The following is a 20,063-nucleotide window of genomic DNA, read 5'->3' as shown; positions in this document are numbered from 1 at the left end:
AGCCTGCCACCAAAATAAAGAGGCTTAAAAGCTGCGTAAAGTGCAAGCTGTGTCCAGGCATGCTATTGAGAATGGAAAATTCATAGAATTATAGAATGGTTTGGGTTGGAAGGGACCTTAAAGACCATCTAGTTCCAACCCCCTGCCACAGGCAGGGACACCTTCCACCAGACCAGGTTGCTCCAAGCCCCATCCAACCTGGCCTTGGACACTGCCAGGGAGGGGGCAGTCACAGCTGCTCTGGGCAACCTGGGCCAGGGTCTCACCACCCTCACAGCAAACAATTTCTTCCTAATATCTCATCTCAATCTCCCCTCTTTCAGTTTAAAACCGTTCCCCCTCATCCTATCACTCCATGCCCTTGTAAAAAGTCCCTCTCCTGCTTTCCTGTAGCCCCTTCAGGCACTGGAAGGTGCTAGAAGGTCTCCCCGGAGCCTTCTCTTCTCCAGGCTGAACAGCCCCAGCTCTCTCAGCCTGTCTCCAGAGCAGAGGGGCTCCAGCCCTCTGAGCATCTTCGTGGCCTCCTCTGGACTCGCTCCAACAGCTCCGTGTCCTTCTTACAGGGGAATCAGAGAGGGGAGTTACAGGACAGAACTAAAGCAAAGAATGAGATTATATTTAACAAGGCCCATTTTCAGCTGGACTCAGCCTTCATCCGTTCACATGTACGTGAACAAGCCAGCCTGAAGCACCAGCCCAGGTAACCAGAGCCCTCTCCCTGCACTCTCCCTCTATTCTTAATAACCTTTTTTTCCTCCTCCTCCGTTTTCTGCAATCCTCTGGTTTTTACCCAATGGGGATGCAGCTCTGCTGACTCATCCCGTTATTCCCCATTTGCCTGGCTGCTTTTCATCCAGCAGCAGCAGCACTTTGATGATTCGCACTTTGCTCGTGCTGCCGTTCACGCACAGATGTGGCATTGATAGCTCCAACAGGGAGGAAGGGAGGCGGATACGTTTGCTATTCAGAGCACTTCCTCGGTGGTTACGCTCTGGAGACGACTACAATAGCTCACAGCTCCCACACTGTATGAACTATTCATTCTGTGGACATTTTATCAAGAGGGTACGAAGGGAAGGCAGGATCCTCCCTTTAGCAGCAGCGCAGTGTTAAATCAGCTTAACCCACTCGTGAAACTGTCCCCTTCATCACTATATTTAGATGCGCGGTTGTACGAGTAGGCTTAAATTCATCTTGGCTAATTTCAATTGCCCAAAAGTCAGGCATGCAGTCTGAGGTCATGTATTTCGATGAGCTATAAGCACTCTTACAGCATCCCTGATTCCCAAAACTAGATGGGATGTCTCAAAACTATGTGCGCTTGCAGCCCAGAAAGCCACCCGTGTCCTGGGCTGCATCCCCAGCAGCGTGGCCAGCAGGGCGAGGGAGGGGATTCTGCCCCTCTGCTCCGCTCTCGGGAGACCCCCCTGCAGTGCTGCGTCCAGCTCTGGGGCCCCCAACACAAGAAGGACACGGAGCTGTTGGATTGGGTCCAGAGGAGGCCACGGAGATGCTCAGAGGGCTGGAGCACCTCTGCTATGGAGACAGGCTGAGAGAGCTGGGGCTGTTCAGCCTGGAGAAGAGAAGGCTCCGGGGAGACCTTCTAGCACCTTCCAGTACCTGAAGGGGCTACAGGGAAGCTGGAGAGGGGCTTTTTACAAGGGCAAGTAGTGACAGGATGAGGGGGAACGGTTTTAAACTGAAAGAGGGAGATTGAGATGAGATATGAGGAAGAAATTCTTTGCTGTGAGGGTGGTGAGACCCTGGCCCAGGTTGCCCAGAGAAGCTGTGGCTGCCCCCTCCCTGGCAGTGTTCAAGGCCAGGTTGGATGGGGCTTGGAGCAACCTGGTCTGGTGGAAGGTGTCCCTGCCTGTGGCAGGGGGTTGGAACTGGATGATCTTTAAGCTCCCTTCCAACCCAAACCAGTCTGTGATTCTATGAATTGCTCTTCGGAGATATTTCTCTCCCTCTCTCCTCCGAGTAGGGTGCTCCCTGAACAACCAGTGTGCACACCTAAACTTTCAGACTGCTCGTCAGGTGAGACAAATCCTGTCTTGCAACAGCAACAACCACACACACCATTAGTGGATTAGGAATGACTGGCTAATGAGAAAGGACCCTCAAGGTTACAGTGGATGGCAACCTGGACACAAAGCAGACATTAGCAGTTTGTGCTTGCTAAAAGGGAGCTATCATGCAGGGATGCATAACCAAGAACTTTGTTGGGAAAGGCATGAAACAAGCCCTGCACTGAACCCCATGCTTATGGGGCTGGGTGCAGCGAAGTACTCTACATGCCCTGAAGCAAATTCACCAAGGAAGTGGACAGAGGAGATCAGCAGGAATAGTGTGAGGTAGAGATGATGTGACTCAGACAAAAACTAAGGAGCTAGGTTCATATCCAACAGAAGAGATGGGACAAGACAACCACCCTCAAATATGCGAAACGTTGCTGTGAAGGGGAAGAGGATGATCTCCTCTTCATGCTGTGATGGACAGGACCAGAGTGATGGGTCAGACTACCTGCCAGTAATGCAGCACCTCTGCTGCTGGCAGCTGGGTTAAACTGGCATCAGTAGGACAAGCTTTAGGTCTAGTGCATTCTGCCACACAGAACGGGACTAGACAACCTCTTGGGGTCCTTCCCAACCTTATTTGCTAGCTTTCCTTTTTGCTAAAGCATTAAAACCATCTACCTTCAGTATTCAGCTCTGAGGATACAGCTGGCTGTATTTCTCATCCGAGGATTTCAAGCCTCTTTAAGTGCAGGATCACATCTCGCTGTCTCACTCTCCAAGAATGCCAGGGGATGCTAAGAGAAATATTTTTTAAAAATGAGATAATTTCTCTTAACACTATATTGTGTGAATGAAGGGAAACAAAGCAAGTTTATCGTGACAGACTACTGCTTAATGGAGGGATTAAAAGTGAATTAAGCCTTTTTCAATTTGTTTCCCACCACATGCCCCAGACAGAATGCCAGCTTCAGCTGTGATTTGAATGAACTATGTCATGCAGCTGAAAAATCATGTGTTGAAATACTCATCTTTCTTGGTAAAAGTTACTGTTGTGGATTATTTCTGTGTCGGAGGCTGCCACAAATCAGCCTCAATATTATGTATCAGTGATGACCTGCACTAAGCAGCCTGAATTGGCTGCTAATATACAAACTAATATACATTTTCAAATTAATCTGTGCCACCAAAAATGCTCTGTAGATCAAGATACAAGTATTACTTGCTTTTACTCAATCATATTAGAAGAAATATTTATAGGAAGCCCAGAATTTCAGTGGTTTTACGGGTAAATATTGTGCCTTTTCTTTGACACTTTGAAACAATGAACACTCTTAAAAGGATCCATTCATGTTATTATTAGATCTGATCATTCAGATGTGAGATTCAGAGTTAGCTGTGTCTCAAGTTATGTTTCCCAGCTCTAAAGATGAGTCACATGCAAACTGGTGACAGATTTTAGTATCATCTGTCAATAATTCATGTTTGACACAGAGCAGAATTATGCCTGGAATAACATAATCCCTGTATTCCTAAAGGAGACTGCACTTGTTCCTGCTAAGCACCTTCAAAAAGAAGCACCTCCTGACCAATGTATGGCCCAGGTTATGGCAGGGTGATAGGCCTTCAGGACATTCATCAGTTCTTATATAGACAATGATATGCTGTGGAGAGGGGATAATGCTGAATGCAAACAACTCCCACAACACTGTTTTGCCTTCAACGTGCTTGCTTTAATCACAGAACTATAGAACCATCTTCATCAGAAGGGATCTCTGGAGGCCTGTGGTCAGAGCCCTGCTTGAAGCAATGCCAATTAGACCAGGTTGCTCAGGCCTCATCCTGCCAAAGCTTGAGCATCTTCCCCAAGGTGAGCAAACCTAGCTCCTTCAGCCTCCCCTCACTGTGGTCCCATTGTTTTGGTCATTAATAAGGATGTTGTACGCTATTGTTCCCAGTTTTGATCCCCAAAGGATGACATGAGCAAATGACCACCGGTTAGACATCATCCCACCCTTCACGCCCAAAGGCCCAGCCAGTTTTCCACTAATCATTCACATCTCTCAACCCTGGCTATAAGGAAACTACAGGAGGTCATGGCAAAGGTCTTACTAAAGACAAGGCAAGAGGATGAGAAGGTATACAGAGGAACCAAGGGGGTGACTCCAAAACACTCGTAAGTGGGAACAGGAGATGAGAAAGGTGGTTGTTGGGGAGCTGTTCCCATGAGAAGACACAACCTGTAGCACTGTGCTCCCCCCACCCCAGAAGCCTTTGCTGCCAGCTCTGTCTACTGTGCTTCTTGTAGTTTCAAACTGGGAGGACTGTTTGGAGGAAAAATTTCACTGATTTCAGGAATACAAAGACACTAAGAGCTCTGACAGGGTGAAAAACCTGAATGGGGAAAAGACACATGTGAATGTCATGCAAGAAACCTCTGAGACCTTGGGGAAGAGACAGAAATCCCAGGAAAAGCCCAACAGGTAGAGTAGGAGCCAGAATCAGATCAACCTAATTTCTTCTTTGGTTTAGCATGGACATAATGAGGCAAACGGGTAACAAAGTATGGAGGTCATGACTCAGGGTGACACCCACCCTTGCAGCTGCTCCTCTTCTGACAGCCTGGATTCAAGCACATAAACTGAGAAAATTGTCAGCGTTCCTCCTCTTTTTCAGAATAACCCCTTGATTTTGTCTCAAAGCAGCTGCATTTAGTTTTACAACTCCTGCTTGCAATAACTTACCCAAATTAACTTCTATGTGCTGATTTTAAAGGGACTCAGTCTACTAAAAACAAATGAGAGCTGCAAAATTAGTCCCTTTGCTGTTCTTCCTCACGTCTTGATTTCTATTTGTGTTCCTGCCACTCACTAGCAATCTGCCAGCAGGTGAATCACTTCACAGTGTTTCTGCTTCCCTTCAAATTTCTCATCTATTTAGATAATAAATTTGCAGAGTAATAGCTGTCTTTAGATACAAAGTGGGGCTGTGCTCAACAAGTGCCTCTACCTGCTGCTGTACGATATTACCGCTAATTGTCAGCTTGGGCTTCAGCACATGCATCGTCACACGCTTCTGAGATGATCTCAGCTTCTCTCATTACAGCATCCACTTTGTTTTTGTATTTTAAACTAGTCTGCACTGGAACAAAGAAATCTGTGTCGCTGAAAAATTATGCCACTGCACTCTAACGCCTGCAGTACCTACAGACGTATGACGGCGTGTCTGGGGCTTCAGACTCACACAGAACAGATGTAATTAAGACACTGCTGTTGAATGAAGGGGCGTGAGTGTACCTAATTATAGCTGTAACACTTTAAACCTGCATCATGTCCGAAGTATACTGAGGAATACATGTTCATCTGATGGCATCAGCTTAATTAATTATTCCTCTCTAATTATTCCAGGGGAAGTATGCAGAAAGTTTCATTTGGATTGATTCTATCACAGTAATTGATTGTTACTCTGGTGATGCCACGACACGCAATCAAATAATCAGCAAGAAGGAGTGAGTGCAGAAAACAAAAAGGTCACAGGGACAAGCTGGCAGGCGGCACTGAACGGAAACCTGAACTGCTCACCCGAAGACATGGCTGGTGTTCCTCAAATTAGCCTCTCAACTCACATGTGTGCACAGGAATATAGATGTACAAAAGACCCTGCAGCATAAATAACAGCCCCAGAGCACCTGGATCTGCAATGATTTCCTTGAAACAAGTGTCTACATTCGTGCTCCAGTCACCTACAGCTCTTGGTGAGGGAAGGCAGGGAGGCTTCAGAGTGTTTCAGAGAAAGAAAGAGGAAAAAACCTGTGTTCATGTGCCTCCGTCACCATATTCTCTAACAACACAGGAAGATTATCAAGAAGAAGGTTCACGAGGTGACCTGACTGTCATCTGAGAACCTCAGTGACCTCAAGTTGTGCCAGGGGAGGTTTAGATTGGATATTAGGAAAAATTTCTTCACCAAAAGGGTTGTCAAGCATTGGAACAGGCTGCCCAGGGCCGTGCTGGAGTGACCATCCCTGGAGGTATTTAAAAGATGTGTAGATGTGGTGTTTAGGGACATGATTTAGTGGTGGGCTTGGCAGTGCTGGGTTAATGGTTGGGCTTGGTGATCTTAAAGATCTTTTCCAACCTAAATGATCCTGTGACTCTATAATTCTATGACCCTGGACACAGAGAGTAGGCAGGGTAGCAGCAGGATACTGTAAGAGCAGCAAAGATCTCCAGGTGTACAGTAATAGTTTGGGTTTTTCCACATCTGCTGAGCACCACTTCCTCAAGCACAACCTGCCAACGATCACCACATGCGACGAATGCTCTTACAGTGTGCAGAAGCCCTGCTGTGTATCAGCGTGCCACGGCAATCAATCAGGGCCAGCAGGGACCCAAGGTGCTCCCTGCAGCACAGCAGCTCCCAGCCGCCGTGTGCAGACCATGTCAATCAGTCGAGGTGAATGGGAAGCCACCACACGCAGATGGTCCAAAAACCCTCGCAAGCCCCATGTGGCTGCTGGGACAGCTGATGTCCCTGAGCCACCCAAGCTGCAGTGCACATCTATGCCAGGGAAAAACCTTCCCAACTTTTCCCACAAGTCAATCAATCAAAGGGAGCCTGACAAATCATGCAACAGTCCCTGTGTCATGCAATAAAAGCCAGAACACAGTGAGACAAACCATGACTGAAACGAGATGGAAACCCACAGCTGCTGTAAGCCTCAGCTATCCTCCTTAGTCATCTCTCTCATCAGTAACAGACAAGTTCAACAAAAACTTCTCCCAGTTATACTAACAGACCTGATAGAATCACAGAATCAATGAGGTTGGAAGAGACCTCTGGGATCATCGAGTCCAACCATTGCCCTGACACCACCATGGCAACTACACCAGGGCACTAAGTGCCATGTCCAGGCTTTTCTTAAACACCTCCAGAGATGGGGACTCCACCACCTCCCTGGGCAGCCCCTTCCAATGGCTAATGACCCTTGCTGAGAAGAAATGCTTCCTAATGTCTAACCTGAACCTCCCCTGGCAAAGCTTGAGGCTGTGTCCTCTTGTCCTATGCTGAATAGCCAAACTGCCAGCAATTTTACATTAACATCACATAATTTGCAGCTGAACTTCAATTCACTTATAGCCACATTAGCTACAATAAATATCGTTTGCCACCTTACAGACACTTCTGTTTGTCTCTCCTTTGTTTCCATTAAATAGGCATCTCCATTACATGCCTCCAGCTTTAAACAAAAAACAGATGGACAAGCCAGGACTGCTCTACACCAAAACAGAGCATCAAGTTCAGGTTCTGATTTTCATTACTTCGGATTTAACCTGGATTACTCTAGATTTACAATTTATGTAACTTCTATGAAGTTACACCAGGTGAAGCTCTACCAAAGAACTTCTATATCAGATGAAGTCACACCAAATGAGAAAAATTTTGTCTCGGACTCATCAACACATCAGTCATTGTCTTTAACGAGTTTTTGCAGTAATTGCTATACGTATTTAATCTTGCCCTCCATGATGGTTGCCTTGCCACCAAGTTCTTCATGAGAAAGTGTGAATCTTTATCATTTTTCAGGCTTTTTTACTTTGGAAATTACTCCAGAAGAGCAATTCCTGTTAATGTATCAAGACACCCTTCTCCCAAAATAAACGTGACATGCGTAAGGTGGAAATAATTGATTCTTCTTGCAAAATTAGACCATGATCACTTGTCCTCAGTTTGGAATAGTTATGCTATTTGATGTTCCCCCATTACTGTAACAATGATGAGGTCCAACATGGACGAAGACTGTTCTGGCCGTAACAGCAAAACTATTGCTCTTACAAATGGGAGTGGTAACAACTGTCATCCTTTGTCCTCACGGATGAAGGTGGATGAGTTATCACCAGTGGTGAGAGGGAAGCTGCTCCCGCCTGTCAGCCACACCTCTCCACAGCAGTCAGGATTTCATGCCTCTTCTGGTATGAAATCAGAGCAAATAATGAGGAACAAACCACACGTTAAGTTTTCCCCCCCCCGGCAAAATTAATGAGAGAGTAAATTAAGGGTTTCCAAAACATTTTGCCAGATACCTTTGGAGCTGACTGTAATTCTCCTACTGCCAGTGGCAGCTCTAAAGCTGAGCTGTGAATTTGCTTTGCAGTGGGTTGTGTACTGCAATGGTACATACCACAGTTCTGAAGTCCCTGCTGTCAAATCAGAAATTCAGAAAAAGCTGAAGGCAACTCGTTGGAACAAAGCCAGGAGGACAGAAATAATGTGAAATGTGCAAGTGCAAATACAATTCATCGTTCATCTTAGACGCACTCAGTATGTTAATGCCTCAACTCTTTTGTTCGTTTGCTACCTGTTTTCTGTGCCCTGAGGCACACGCTATTAAGGCATTACCCAGTGTAACCTAACCTGAAGTCTTCAAATTGTTACAACATCTGCTGAAGAGTGGTTCGCCAGAAAACACTTCTCTGAAATTTCTAATTACTCAGAAACCTAAGCTAAGAACTTTGCTCTTTGCAACCAGGTTTATAACCACTTCAGACACATCCTCTGCGGATGCTGGACACAGAGCCTTTAGGAGAGTTAAAATCTGTAATTTCCATCCTCCTGGAAAACAGCATTCCCAATTGCCCTTCCTGAGGTCAACCACTGGCATGAGGCTCTTGAGATAACACAGCAGTGATACAGCCACAAAAAGAAGGAGACAGACAACTGGCCACTTGCTCAGCGAGACACAAGTCCAAAGAAAAGAGCAAATGCAGAAGAAATACCACAACATGGAGCCAACTTGGTTAGAGACTATAGATAAACGCCTAGTTATCCTCCTGTAAAGCATTTCAACACGACTGCTTGAATATTCTCATTTCAACCAATTAAATCTGAAAGAAGACACTTTTGTTTAAATCAATGTAAGAAATCAATGTTTAAATCGATGTAAGAATACATCAAATCAATCATATAAAATCAATCATTTAAATCAATGTAACAATATAAAAAAGTTGATTTTTTTTCCTAACGTACTTTGTCGACCAAAAATAATTAGCTTTCAATAAAGCACTGAAAGAAGTATTTGAGAGTGTTTGGAGGACTTGTAAAGGGTTGGTTTTACTCTATGCCAGCCTTGACTGAGATGCCCCTTCCTCTTACCTTGCTGCAGTATCCTCTTTGAAGTCTACCCATAACAGTGAAACCCCTGACACTGGGGGAAAATGCAAATCCTGATATGAAATCCAGAGCACGATAAATATTAAGAGCAATAAATCAAAACTCTTCTTCAAATCCTAACTTCGCTGAGAAAAAAACCACCTGAAAGAGTCATTAGGCATTGGAACGGGCTGCCCATGGAGGTGGTGGAGTCACCATCCCTGGAGGGGTTCAAAAAACGTCTAGATGTGGCGCTTCAGGACGTGGTTTAGCGGGCATGGTGGCATTGGGTCGATGGTTGGACTTGATGATCTTTTAGGTCTTTTCCAACCCTAACAATTCTATGATTCTATGAAATGGCTCCTACGACACGCTCCTGAATAGCTCCCACCGCTGTGCGGCTGCATACGGTCAGGTACGTTTTAAGCAAGAGACCAACACCGACCACAAAAGACCACGAGGACATCAAATAACCGGAGAAGGTCACTGCTGGAGGCCCACCTGTTTTATTAGAGAGTCGGAAGGACACCATCTTGTCAGGGATGCTGCAGACATTCCTCACCGAGGCGATGCAGCTGTAATTCGCATAATCCTGAGGTCGGAGGTTCTTCAGCTTCAGGATCTTTGTCTCTCCCTGCACATGCAAAAGAGAGCATTAGGAAGGGACCGAGGCAGAGGAACAAGCAGAGATGCAGGATACACTGAGACTGACTTTCAGGAGGCAAGAGGAAGATGCAGAGGTGGCTAATTAGAAGCAGATGTTGAAGTGGCCCAGAAAATGTATTTTATTTAATTATCTAAAAGAATGGCAGCTGGCATAGCCTAAAGCCACAGCACCACTTATATATTAAAGGCAAAACAAAAGAAAGCAGCGAGGAGGAAATTTGTTTGACAGAGTCTTTCAAGTCACAACGTTATTCTGGATAATATATCTTAAGGTACAATCTACATAATGAAAAAAAAAATCACAAGCTACAGAAATCCTGCTGTTTCCCTTTGAAAAAGAGCTGCTGATGGATTTTATTTTTAGGCAGCAGTGTAAAGGATGGAGCGGGGACCTGAACGGGATACGTAATGAAGGAGTTCCTTCAGACACAATCAAGAGAAAAGTGGAAAAGAGGAGATTTCCACTGCAGTACTATGTGAAATAGGTACTGCAGAACCAGAAACTCAGGAGAAGTAAGTTGCTGAAATATGTATGTGAAATCTTACAGCACTGTTAGGAACAAGAGCAACAAAAAGCCAAAAGGAGTTCTAGATACAAAATCCTGAGCATGCAGAGATGTCACAGGACAGAGCAGGGAGGAAGAAAGCACAGGGAGCACAGCAAAGCACAGCAGGGTGTCAGGCATGAGGATGCGACAGCGTGGAGAGCTGCGAAAACATCAGATAAATCTATGTGTATCGATATCTGCACATTATTCACTCTAGCATTAAAATAACAAACTTCCTCAGGCATTCAATCTCCTCCTCCAGCCGCTCGCTTTCAAGTCTTTGCCTGCATTTATAGTGAGAAGCTAAAAATGTATCATGCTTAGCAAAGTCTACGGCAGAACCCCGGCCCAGGGAGGCAGACACCCTGAACGGGCTCACAAAGCATCAAAAGAGCAAAATTTGGAAAACCTTCGTTATCACGTGTCCTGTTAAAGCTGCAACAACTTTCAGTATTACCACAGCCTGAGCAACCTGTCCTCTTGACAATATCATGTGCACCAACTGCCCAGGCCTACACAAGGCCTAATACAAGGCCTAATACAAGGCCATATGGTAATTTGTAAAAAAGCATGTACAGAAGTAGCAAAAAGCAATAAAAGAGAAGATACAGCTAGCCAGGCAAGAAAAGAGACAGTCATGAAATCAAGCTTGGTAGCTTTGGAGCACTGGAACTGAAGTGCTTTGTATGTGCAATCAGTCCCACAGAAATTATGTGATTTAAGCACATAATTAAGCACATGCTGATTTAGGGGTTGCAAGACCAAGCCTTTGAAAGGCTGCTCCTAAAGGTAAAGATCCTACTTTAAGAAGAGGTTTATCTGGGCTAGAGAAGGGCCTCATCCAGGTTAGTAGGAACACAACTACCAAAGTCGTTGAGTTCTGGGAACACTGAGCAGCTACATCCCATCAATTCAACCCTTAGCTCTGGACTCCAAGTTGAACTTGCAGGCTGAACTCACAATGGTATCTGGATCATGTCCCCACATTGCAGAGATTTGTAAAAATTTATATATTTTCTTCATTGGTTTGGATAATTAGTCTAATTATGTCTAATTGCATAATTATTGTAAATACAGAAAATTTAATTTTGTGCTCAGGCTGTGCAATTGCAATGTGCAGTGAGGATGACGCAAACTCTTAGGAAAAAATTCTGCATCAAGATTTTGGTTTTGAAAAGTTCAGTATTTCAAATAGTCCCATAAATAAAAATGTGCACGTTTGTTCAATTTTTTTTCCTACAGCAGCTAAAATAAACAGCCAATATTACCTGGCTCATGAAAAAAAAAATCTGTTCAAAGTTCAAGAATTCGTTTGTATATGCCCAGTTTTCCAGGTGCCTTCTATGATTTAATAAAACAAGAAAATCCACAGAAAGAAAAGCTAGCCTTTTTTGGGTACAATACTTTAGAAAATTTGTGTTACTGCTTGTTTTCCTTTACATTTCATTTGAGTTCCAGATTGGTGATCCACCTTCAAAGCAATCACCAAAAAATGCCACCTCAAATTCATATCTCTTGATGCTCTGAAGTCAAATCCCCTCTATCCCTCTTCACATCACGTTTGTTACTGTATCATAAGCTGAATCAATTATGCAGAGATGTGCAGTAGACATTTATGACTCTTGAACCTTTAATTATATCTTTTCCTCTTACAAACATATATCAGATCTTGTAGGCACACCGACAAGATACACTAATTCAATCTGACCTCCAATACACGTAAAAAGGTTATGGATAAGCTTTTGTCTATCAACATGACAATCTGATTTATTCATTAATTCAGCCCAGACAGAGGTTCTAGGAAGAGTGCTCCTAGTAAACGAGAAATATTTAAAAAAAAATACTGACTCTAATTTCATGTGATGTATTTTATTAGATATGTTCTTATTAGATGACAGGGAAGGTAATAATCAGCATTCCCATATTGAAATACAAAACAAGTCCCACGTCAAGGGAGTCCCTCACTTTTTAATTACAACATTAAAAAATGCCAGTTTACACACTTCAGTCCAACAAAACAAGCCATAGATTTGCTAAACTGGGTCCGTACATGTTAAATTAAAAATAATCTCATCACATTTAGGAAATCAATAACTTGCTTATGTAATCTAATTCTCATCTCTGCAAGGTTCCAGCCTACATGTTTCTCAGTAAAATACCAAGCCACTGTAGCAATACAAAGCTGTCAAGTACAATAAAAAGAAAAAATGAAGGTACTCTCAAATCATTAGCTGAAAATTATTTACAAAAGTTGCAGGTTGCTTTCTGCTATGAAGACCAAATTACCAGGCACTTTTCACCTCTGTCTTCACTCGTTATTGCTTAAGACTTTCCAAAACAATTTTTTCTCTTTTTTATTTTTTCTTCTTTTTGCAAACACCATCACACGCTTTTATGCCCAGACAATAGGATATGCCACCTTTTTATTCTGAGACTGTGCAAATGTGCTAACAATAAATTAATCTGATCTCATCTGACAGACTCTTTTGATGGTCCAGTCTGCCTTTGAGGCTGTGAGCGAGAGTAGGAAGGCTAAAAAAAAAAAGCACTTCTTTCCTTTTTTGCCACCTCATCTTTTAAGTGTGTAATTCTGGCACAAAAACTGATATTCAAAGAAGTGAAAGGCAGAATAAAATAAAAAGAAAAACACAACATAGGAAGTTGCAGTGGGGTTTTAGCCTTCTTGAAAAGCTTTTTAGGCTGTAACTTCTGTGCAGAATCACTTTGCATTGTATTGGAAAAGATTATGAAACAGTAGTTAAATCAGAGGTTTGGGCTTGCAGTGCCCAAGCAAAGTGACTTTAAAGGGGCTCCTGCACATAACACTCACTGTGCATCTTCCCATAATTTCCTATTTCATAATTTTACAAAAAATTAAGAGAGACATTTTATATTAGGAAGTCTTATAATAACATACAGGTGCATTTGTGCCAGGGTGTGGTTACCTGGAGGGCATGCCCACTGACCAGCACCACAAACCCAGCAGGGACACGCACGAAGATCCAGTTACTATGAATCTGGTGCAAGTAGAATCATCGAATGGTTTGGGTTGGAAAGGACCTTAAAGATCATCTAGTTCCAACCCCCCTAAGCCTAAGGAAAAATTAGGTACCTTCATTCTTACCTGGGTAAAGAAGGGCTCGTAGATCTCCACTCCTTTATCAGACCCTTGCAGCAATACCTCTTGGCCGCGTCGCCAGCTGTACCGAACAGGAGGATTGGAGTTGGCAACGCACCTGAGAAACACCGTCCTCTCATAGTAAAACTGCTCTTTCGCTTCCCCGATGCTCTGGTGGACAGTTACTATTGGGTCGTCCAAATCTGGAAAGACAGAGAGAAAAAAAATGAGATAAAGGCTTCAGTTGACCCTGTGATATTCCACGATGGGAAGCGCGTGCATCGCCTGGTGTACAAGTCAACAACAAAATAGAGGCAACACAGCTCTAAAAGCCACACATGTACATTTTAGGACTTTCATAGCAGAATCCAGTTCTAGAGTTTGTTTTCATCTGTACAGCACCCAGCACAACTGGATCTTCATTTATAACTCGGGCTTTTGGATATAACAATATATATATCATATATGACAATGTCAATCTTATTTCTGTTGCTTCCACTAATACTTAGGTTTCATGCATACTACTTTAGTACTTGTTTCTTATTTATGATTTTAATTTAAATGTTGCTTAGACAAAACAGTTTATAAAGCTTTGGAAATAAATAGACAGCCTAATTTGCATCCTAATGGTAGGATCCACTAGAACACAGATCATGTGCATGCGTCTGTTTTCCTTTAAAGCAACAATTTAACACAGTAATTTAATGCATATTCCCTTCTTTCAGTTACATATATTTAACTTCAAGCAGGTAAATTCATCAGAGGCTTTAGAACACACTACTCTTGATTAAAATACAGATATCATATAATTAGTCCCACCGCATCAGCTCAAAGAAAATTAGATTCCCACAACAAGAATTCACTCATCCTAAGTAGGGAAGAAATAACAATAGTCCTTGGAATGTGAGTACACCTAATTAATTAATTTGGCCATTATACCGTCAGGAACAAGTAGATTCCTGTTTGCAAGGTTTTACTATTTTTTATCATGAGCTTTCTCATGATAAAAACTAGAGGTGTGGCAGAGGTACGTGGGGTTACTAAAGGAAGCCCATCATTAACAACCTGAACAGATTAGCATGTTTCAAACGTCCACACTGAAAAGCAGTTTGCACTTAAAAATTATTCTTTAGATGCTTACATTCTGATTTGCATAACAAGAATAAAGCTTGAGAGTCTCTTGATTAATTAGAAAAAAAAACCCTGTTCCAAAATCTGAAATAATTCAAGCAATAATATCTTGTAATAGCACATGGATTTTAAGTAAATGTTACCTTCATTCTACTCTACAAAACATTTAATTTGATATCACAGAAACAAATTATGAAACTGTTGCTCCAAATTAGGATGGCATTTCCTAATGAGATTTCATTTTTGTTTTAAAGGTTATTTTAAATCACAGCAGCATTTGAAAAGGGATGAGATTGCTGAAACATTATGTCTTCTACTCATGCAATAGAAAATAAAAAGAAGGAAATTAGCTTGCTTCAATTTCTAGGCCAAAACACCTGTTCCCTCTATTTTGATGAACAACAGAACATTTCACACATGAATGCTTGCCAGCATCTGCTTATTAAAGCCCAGCCTTAGACCACAAACAACCATGACCAGCAGCCCAGAGCCTCCAACACCGAGACAGACTCCTCGAATCTCTCACCCTTAGGCGAAGGTGAAATACACAGAGATCCAAGTCTTGACTCCGCTTCGTTTTGATGAAGTTACTCAAGACTAGACACTAAACCACTTAAAGCCTAAAAACGGGACTTAAGGCAATTGCAAAGTCTGCCAGTGTAAGGTGGCAATCAACACCCTGACACAGAATCACAGAATCAACCATGTTGGAAGAGCCCTCTGGGATCATCGAGTCCAACCATTGCCCTGACACCATCATGGCAACTAGACCATGGCACTAAGTGCCACGTCCAGGCTTGTCTTAAACCCCTCCAGAGATGGGGACTCCACCACCTCCCTGGGCAGCCCCTTCCAATGGCTAATGACTCTTGCTGAGAAGAAATGCTTCCTCATGTCCAACCTGGACCTCCCCTGGCCAAGCTTGAGGCTGTGTCCTCTTGTCCTATCGCTAGTTGCCCGGGAGAAGAGGCCGACTCCCGCTTCACTACAACCTTCCTTCAGGTAGTTGTAGACTGCAATAAGGTCACAACACACGGCAGGCTGAGGCTGACTGGCCAGAAGACAGCTTTGCAGAGGAGGCCCTGGAGGTCCTGGTGGCCAAACAGGAGGTGGCCGACCACATCCCAGCCTGCAACAGCAAGAATGCAGCCAGCAGGTCCACGGAAACGATCCTTCCCCTCTACCCTGTAGCTGTGGGGCAACACCCTGAGCACCCTGTCCACTGAGCACCCTGTCCAGGTCAAGACATGGACATACTGCAGCAAGTGCAGAGGAGGCCACCAAGATGAAGGGAGGGCTGGAGCAGGTGCTATACAAGTAGAGGCTGGGGAAGCTGGGTTTGGCTGGCCTGGAGAAGATAAGATGAAGGGCAGATCTAATCATAGAATCATAGAATCATTTAGGTTGGAAAAGACCTTTAAGATCATCGAGTCCAACCGTTAACCCAGCACTTTCTGTCTTCCACTGACTACTGGGAAGTTATAGAGAAGATGAAGGTAAGCTCTTCTTAGAGGTGAAAAGCAAAAGGCCATGAGCCAAGAGGTATAAGTTGCACCAAGAAAAATTCCTCCTGGATATAAGTGAAAACAAATTCGCCATGCAATCAGACAACTGCCCAGAGAGGCTGCGGGATACTGTCCTCGGAGACATTCAAAGTTTGAGTGGACACAGCCCTGAGCAACCTAACCTGTGAAGCTGGCCCTGGTTTGAGCAGGGATTGGACAAGAGGTCCTTTCCAAGCTAAATGAACCTTTCAAACCTTTGTCAGTCTCTTCTCCCAGGCAACTAGCGATAGGACAAGAGGACACAGCCTCAAGCTTGGCCAGGGGAGGTTCAGGTTGGACATTAGGAAGCATTTCTTCTCAGCAAGGGTCATTAGCCATTGGAAGGGGCTGCCCAGGGAGGTGGTGGAGTCACCATCGCTGGAGGGGTTTAAGAAAAGCCTGGACATGGCACTTAGTGCCATGGTCTAGTTGCCATGGTGGTGTCAGGGCAATGGTTGGACTCGATGAGCCCAGAGGGCTCTTCCAACCTGGTTGATTCTGTGATTCTGTAAATTACTCCATGATATCATGAGCTGTGATGCCATTGCTTGCTTGCGCTACCTGCTCTCTTGCAACGGGTCCATGCTGGATGTGTGTTCCCCCCCTCCAACACCTGTACTCCTCTACAACACAGAGAAGCAGGCAGCCTCTTTCTACATGGTGCTGTACTACAACAGGGCATGGATTTTGATAAGAGCATAAGGAAATCTCAAAGAAATTTAAGTTGGGGATGCAAATGCAGCAAGCCTTCTGCCAGAGCACTTCATAATGGATAATAATAGACAATTTGCACTGCAGAACTTGACTGATTTTTCCATCGGCAGTGCTGGAAAGATCTCAACAGCTGCATCAAAGCAAAAGAAGCAGCACTAATAGGAGACAAAATAACGCTTACAATTGTTGTGAGATTTCACCGAGCGCTCAACTGCCTGCCCCGCTCTTGGGCAGGGTCAGACAAATGCTTTACGGGATTGTTACACAAGACTGTATTTTTGCTCAGGCAGCGAGAGAGCTGCAAACATAATACAAAATATGTTTTTTTTTTTTTATATAACACTGCCAAGGTATTCTGCAGAGTTATTACAATGGAGGCATGCAGCTGCCAAACTCCTTGCCCATAGACAGGCTGTTTTAAAGGCACCTGATCTTGGTGGCATTAATGCCCACTTAAAGCTCTCCAGAACTCCGGTTTCAATGTCTAATTGAATTGTTACTAATTGATATTCAAACTTCCAAATAGGCTTTAAAAAAAGCATTTAAAGCTCTGTGCACATGTGTATCTGTGGGTGTTCATTCCCTAAAAGCACTGGAACAGGCAGGGGCTCGGCAGCCTGGGAGGGAAGCTGTGGACTTCAGGTATCGCACAGCAATTAACCTGTGAAGAGGGAAGAGGGGAAATCACTGAAGAGACAGGGAGATTTTACTGCAATGGGGAAAGATTTAGCATTGGGAAGCTCAACAAGATCAATTTTTGAAGTGCTTTACAAGAGGAAAAAAATCAAAAAATTCTCATTTTGGGTTGATCAAATTATGAAGAGTTAACTGACTAATCATTCTTTAAATTAAACTGAAGTCATGGGTGTTGCTATTAATCAACACGAAAATAATCACACAAGTATGTTTTCCACAGAGGTTTATGCCACCATGAGGTACAATTTTTCAGTCTTTAATCTTCGAATTGAACCAAACAGGTTCTAAAACCCAGATGGCACAGGCATGCTAAACACTGCATTGGAAGAATTCCCTTCGCACATCCCCAAGCTCTCAAACAAACAGAAAAAACAGCATAAGCTGTTCAAAATGGGTCTAATCTAAACGCGCTGTGAGTTGCACCACGATGGTCAGAGATGATGGTGCGGAAGGTGCACAGAAGCGTGGTAGATCACAGAATCAACCAGGTTGGAAGAGACCTCTGGGATCATCGAGTCCAACCGTTGCCCTGACACCACCATGGCAACTAGACCAGGGCACTAAGTGCCATGTTCAGGCTTTTCTTAAACATACCCAGAGATGGTGACTCCACCACCTCCCTGGGCAGCCCCTTCCAATGGCTAATGACCCTTGCTGACAAGAAATGCTTCCTCATGTCCAACCTGAACTTCCCCTGGCAACACTTGAGGCTGTGTCCTCTTGTCCTATCGCTGGTTGCCTGGGAGAAGAGGCTGACTCCCACTTCACTACAACCTCCCTTCAGGTAGTTGTAGACTGCACTAAGGTCACCTCTGAGCCTCCTCTTCTCCAGGCTAAACAACCCCAGCTCCCTCAGATGTTCCTCGTAGGTCAGACCCTCCAGACCCTTCACCAGCTTGGTCTCCCTCCTCTGCACTCGCTCCAACACCTCAACATCTTTCTTGAAGTGCGGGGCCCAGAACTGGACACAGTTCAATTCTCTGCTGAATTACAAAGCACTGGAGGCATCGCACTGGCTGTAGGTAGGAGATGGACCACCTCCTGCAACCCTCACCTGGGCTCCAGGGGAGTTTTACACATACAAGCAAGAGAGCAGGATCACAGACTATATTTGCTATATCATCTTTTTTTCAGCTGCTGAGACCACAGCTTGCTGATTTCGTTTGTTAATTAGCTGCCTTTGTCTTCAGATGTTCAAAGCAAGCGATGCTTGGAAGTCAGGATAATAATAAAACACGCATCTGGTAAACTGATTGAAACTGCTTCATCAAGTCAGCCACAGAGGAGACAGCAGTGACGCATATATTTAGCCTGCCTAACTTGTAAGTTATTCTTAAATACAAAAGTACAATGTTCTTCATGCTATTTTCCTTACTACAGCCTCCTTGACCTAGCACAAGCTATCAATAATTACACAGATTTGAAGTGCTTTGTGGTACTGTATGAGATAAAGCAGTTACATGTGATTCAGAAAATGCACAAAAATTCAACAACTATCTGTTTCTTGCATACCTATGGAAAGGATAATGAGCTGGCTTGCGTGCCCTCCATTAATACATGCAGTGTGGAGACACAAGAGCTCCAAACAAGCTCGAAATAGAGGATCCAAGTTACCTGGAGCTTCACATAAGATATTTTTTTCCTCTACAACCCTTTAAAATAGATTTATTATGCACCTGCAGTGCCGTATTGCGCGTGCAGTACAGATACAAGAGCAGAAAGCAAGCACTATTTACAAGGCCAGACTCTATAACAAAGCAAGTCTTTCTTGCTTGCTCCCACAAGACTAAGAGTGTGACCCTGGGAGACCCCTGATAAGCTTATATTGATTTCCAATACCATTGTGGGAAGATCAAACACATGCTAGAAGGCTGCCAACATGCTCAAACACGAAAGGACAAACAGAATGACCTTAAGTAGTCAACAATATCCCGCGCAGCTCAAGACCATTTCTGACTGCAGTGTTCTACGGAGGGTTGGAGTCTATGAACAAAGAATCCAAAAAGAGAAATGTAATGAACACTTGGTGATGTAGTTTTACGGAGCAAATGTTTGCTTTATTCTTTTGATGAGGTTATAAATACACCTGATTGAAACCCATATTAACTGCACCCGCTGGATGAACTGGTCATACCAGCATGTCCTAAGGACATGAGGAGGATGGCACAGGGCATACAGCCCCGCAGAGGACAGTCTTGTTTCATCCTAGTTTTGTTTATCCTAGGACACCAAACTTAGCCAATTATCATTATTTATGAGACTAAATTAGCATTGGAGTCCCTGGACAGCAGATACACTGATGAGGAGTATTTCGCATTTACAGCACAAACTGCAGCAAACAGCAACACTTACTCCAATACTGAATTTCTACACAGGAATAAAGATCAGTGGATTTTCCAGATAATGAAGAGTCGGACGCTCACACAGAACCGTGTACATCTGTGAACTCATAATAGAGGTTAACAGCACAAGACTGCACCCT

The 20,063-nt window shown here is 43.8% G+C and overlaps 1 protein-coding gene across 2 annotated transcripts in view; it reads right to left on the bottom strand.

The window, feature by feature from the left end:
* The window catches only part of MDGA2 (MAM domain containing glycosylphosphatidylinositol anchor 2), a 320,069-nt gene that overhangs the window by 148,850 nt on the left and 151,156 nt on the right, over nt 1-20,063 (bottom strand). For both annotated transcript variants that reach the window (XM_068416528.1, XM_068416529.1), the window contains 2 exons: nt 13,503-13,699; nt 9,666-9,798 (listed from right to left, as the gene is read on the bottom strand). In XM_068416528.1, the coding sequence (XP_068272629.1) occupies nt 9,666-9,798; nt 13,503-13,699 (330 nt within the window). The remainder of the gene's footprint in view (nt 1-9,665; nt 9,799-13,502; nt 13,700-20,063) is intronic.

Source organism: Nyctibius grandis, chromosome 20, assembly GCF_013368605.1.
Source record: "Nyctibius grandis isolate bNycGra1 chromosome 20, bNycGra1.pri, whole genome shotgun sequence".
NCBI classification, from domain to species: Eukaryota; Metazoa; Chordata; class Aves; order Nyctibiiformes; family Nyctibiidae; genus Nyctibius; species Nyctibius grandis.
Note: the sequence above shows the minus strand (reverse complement) of the source record. Positions and strands in the feature narration are given on the sequence as shown.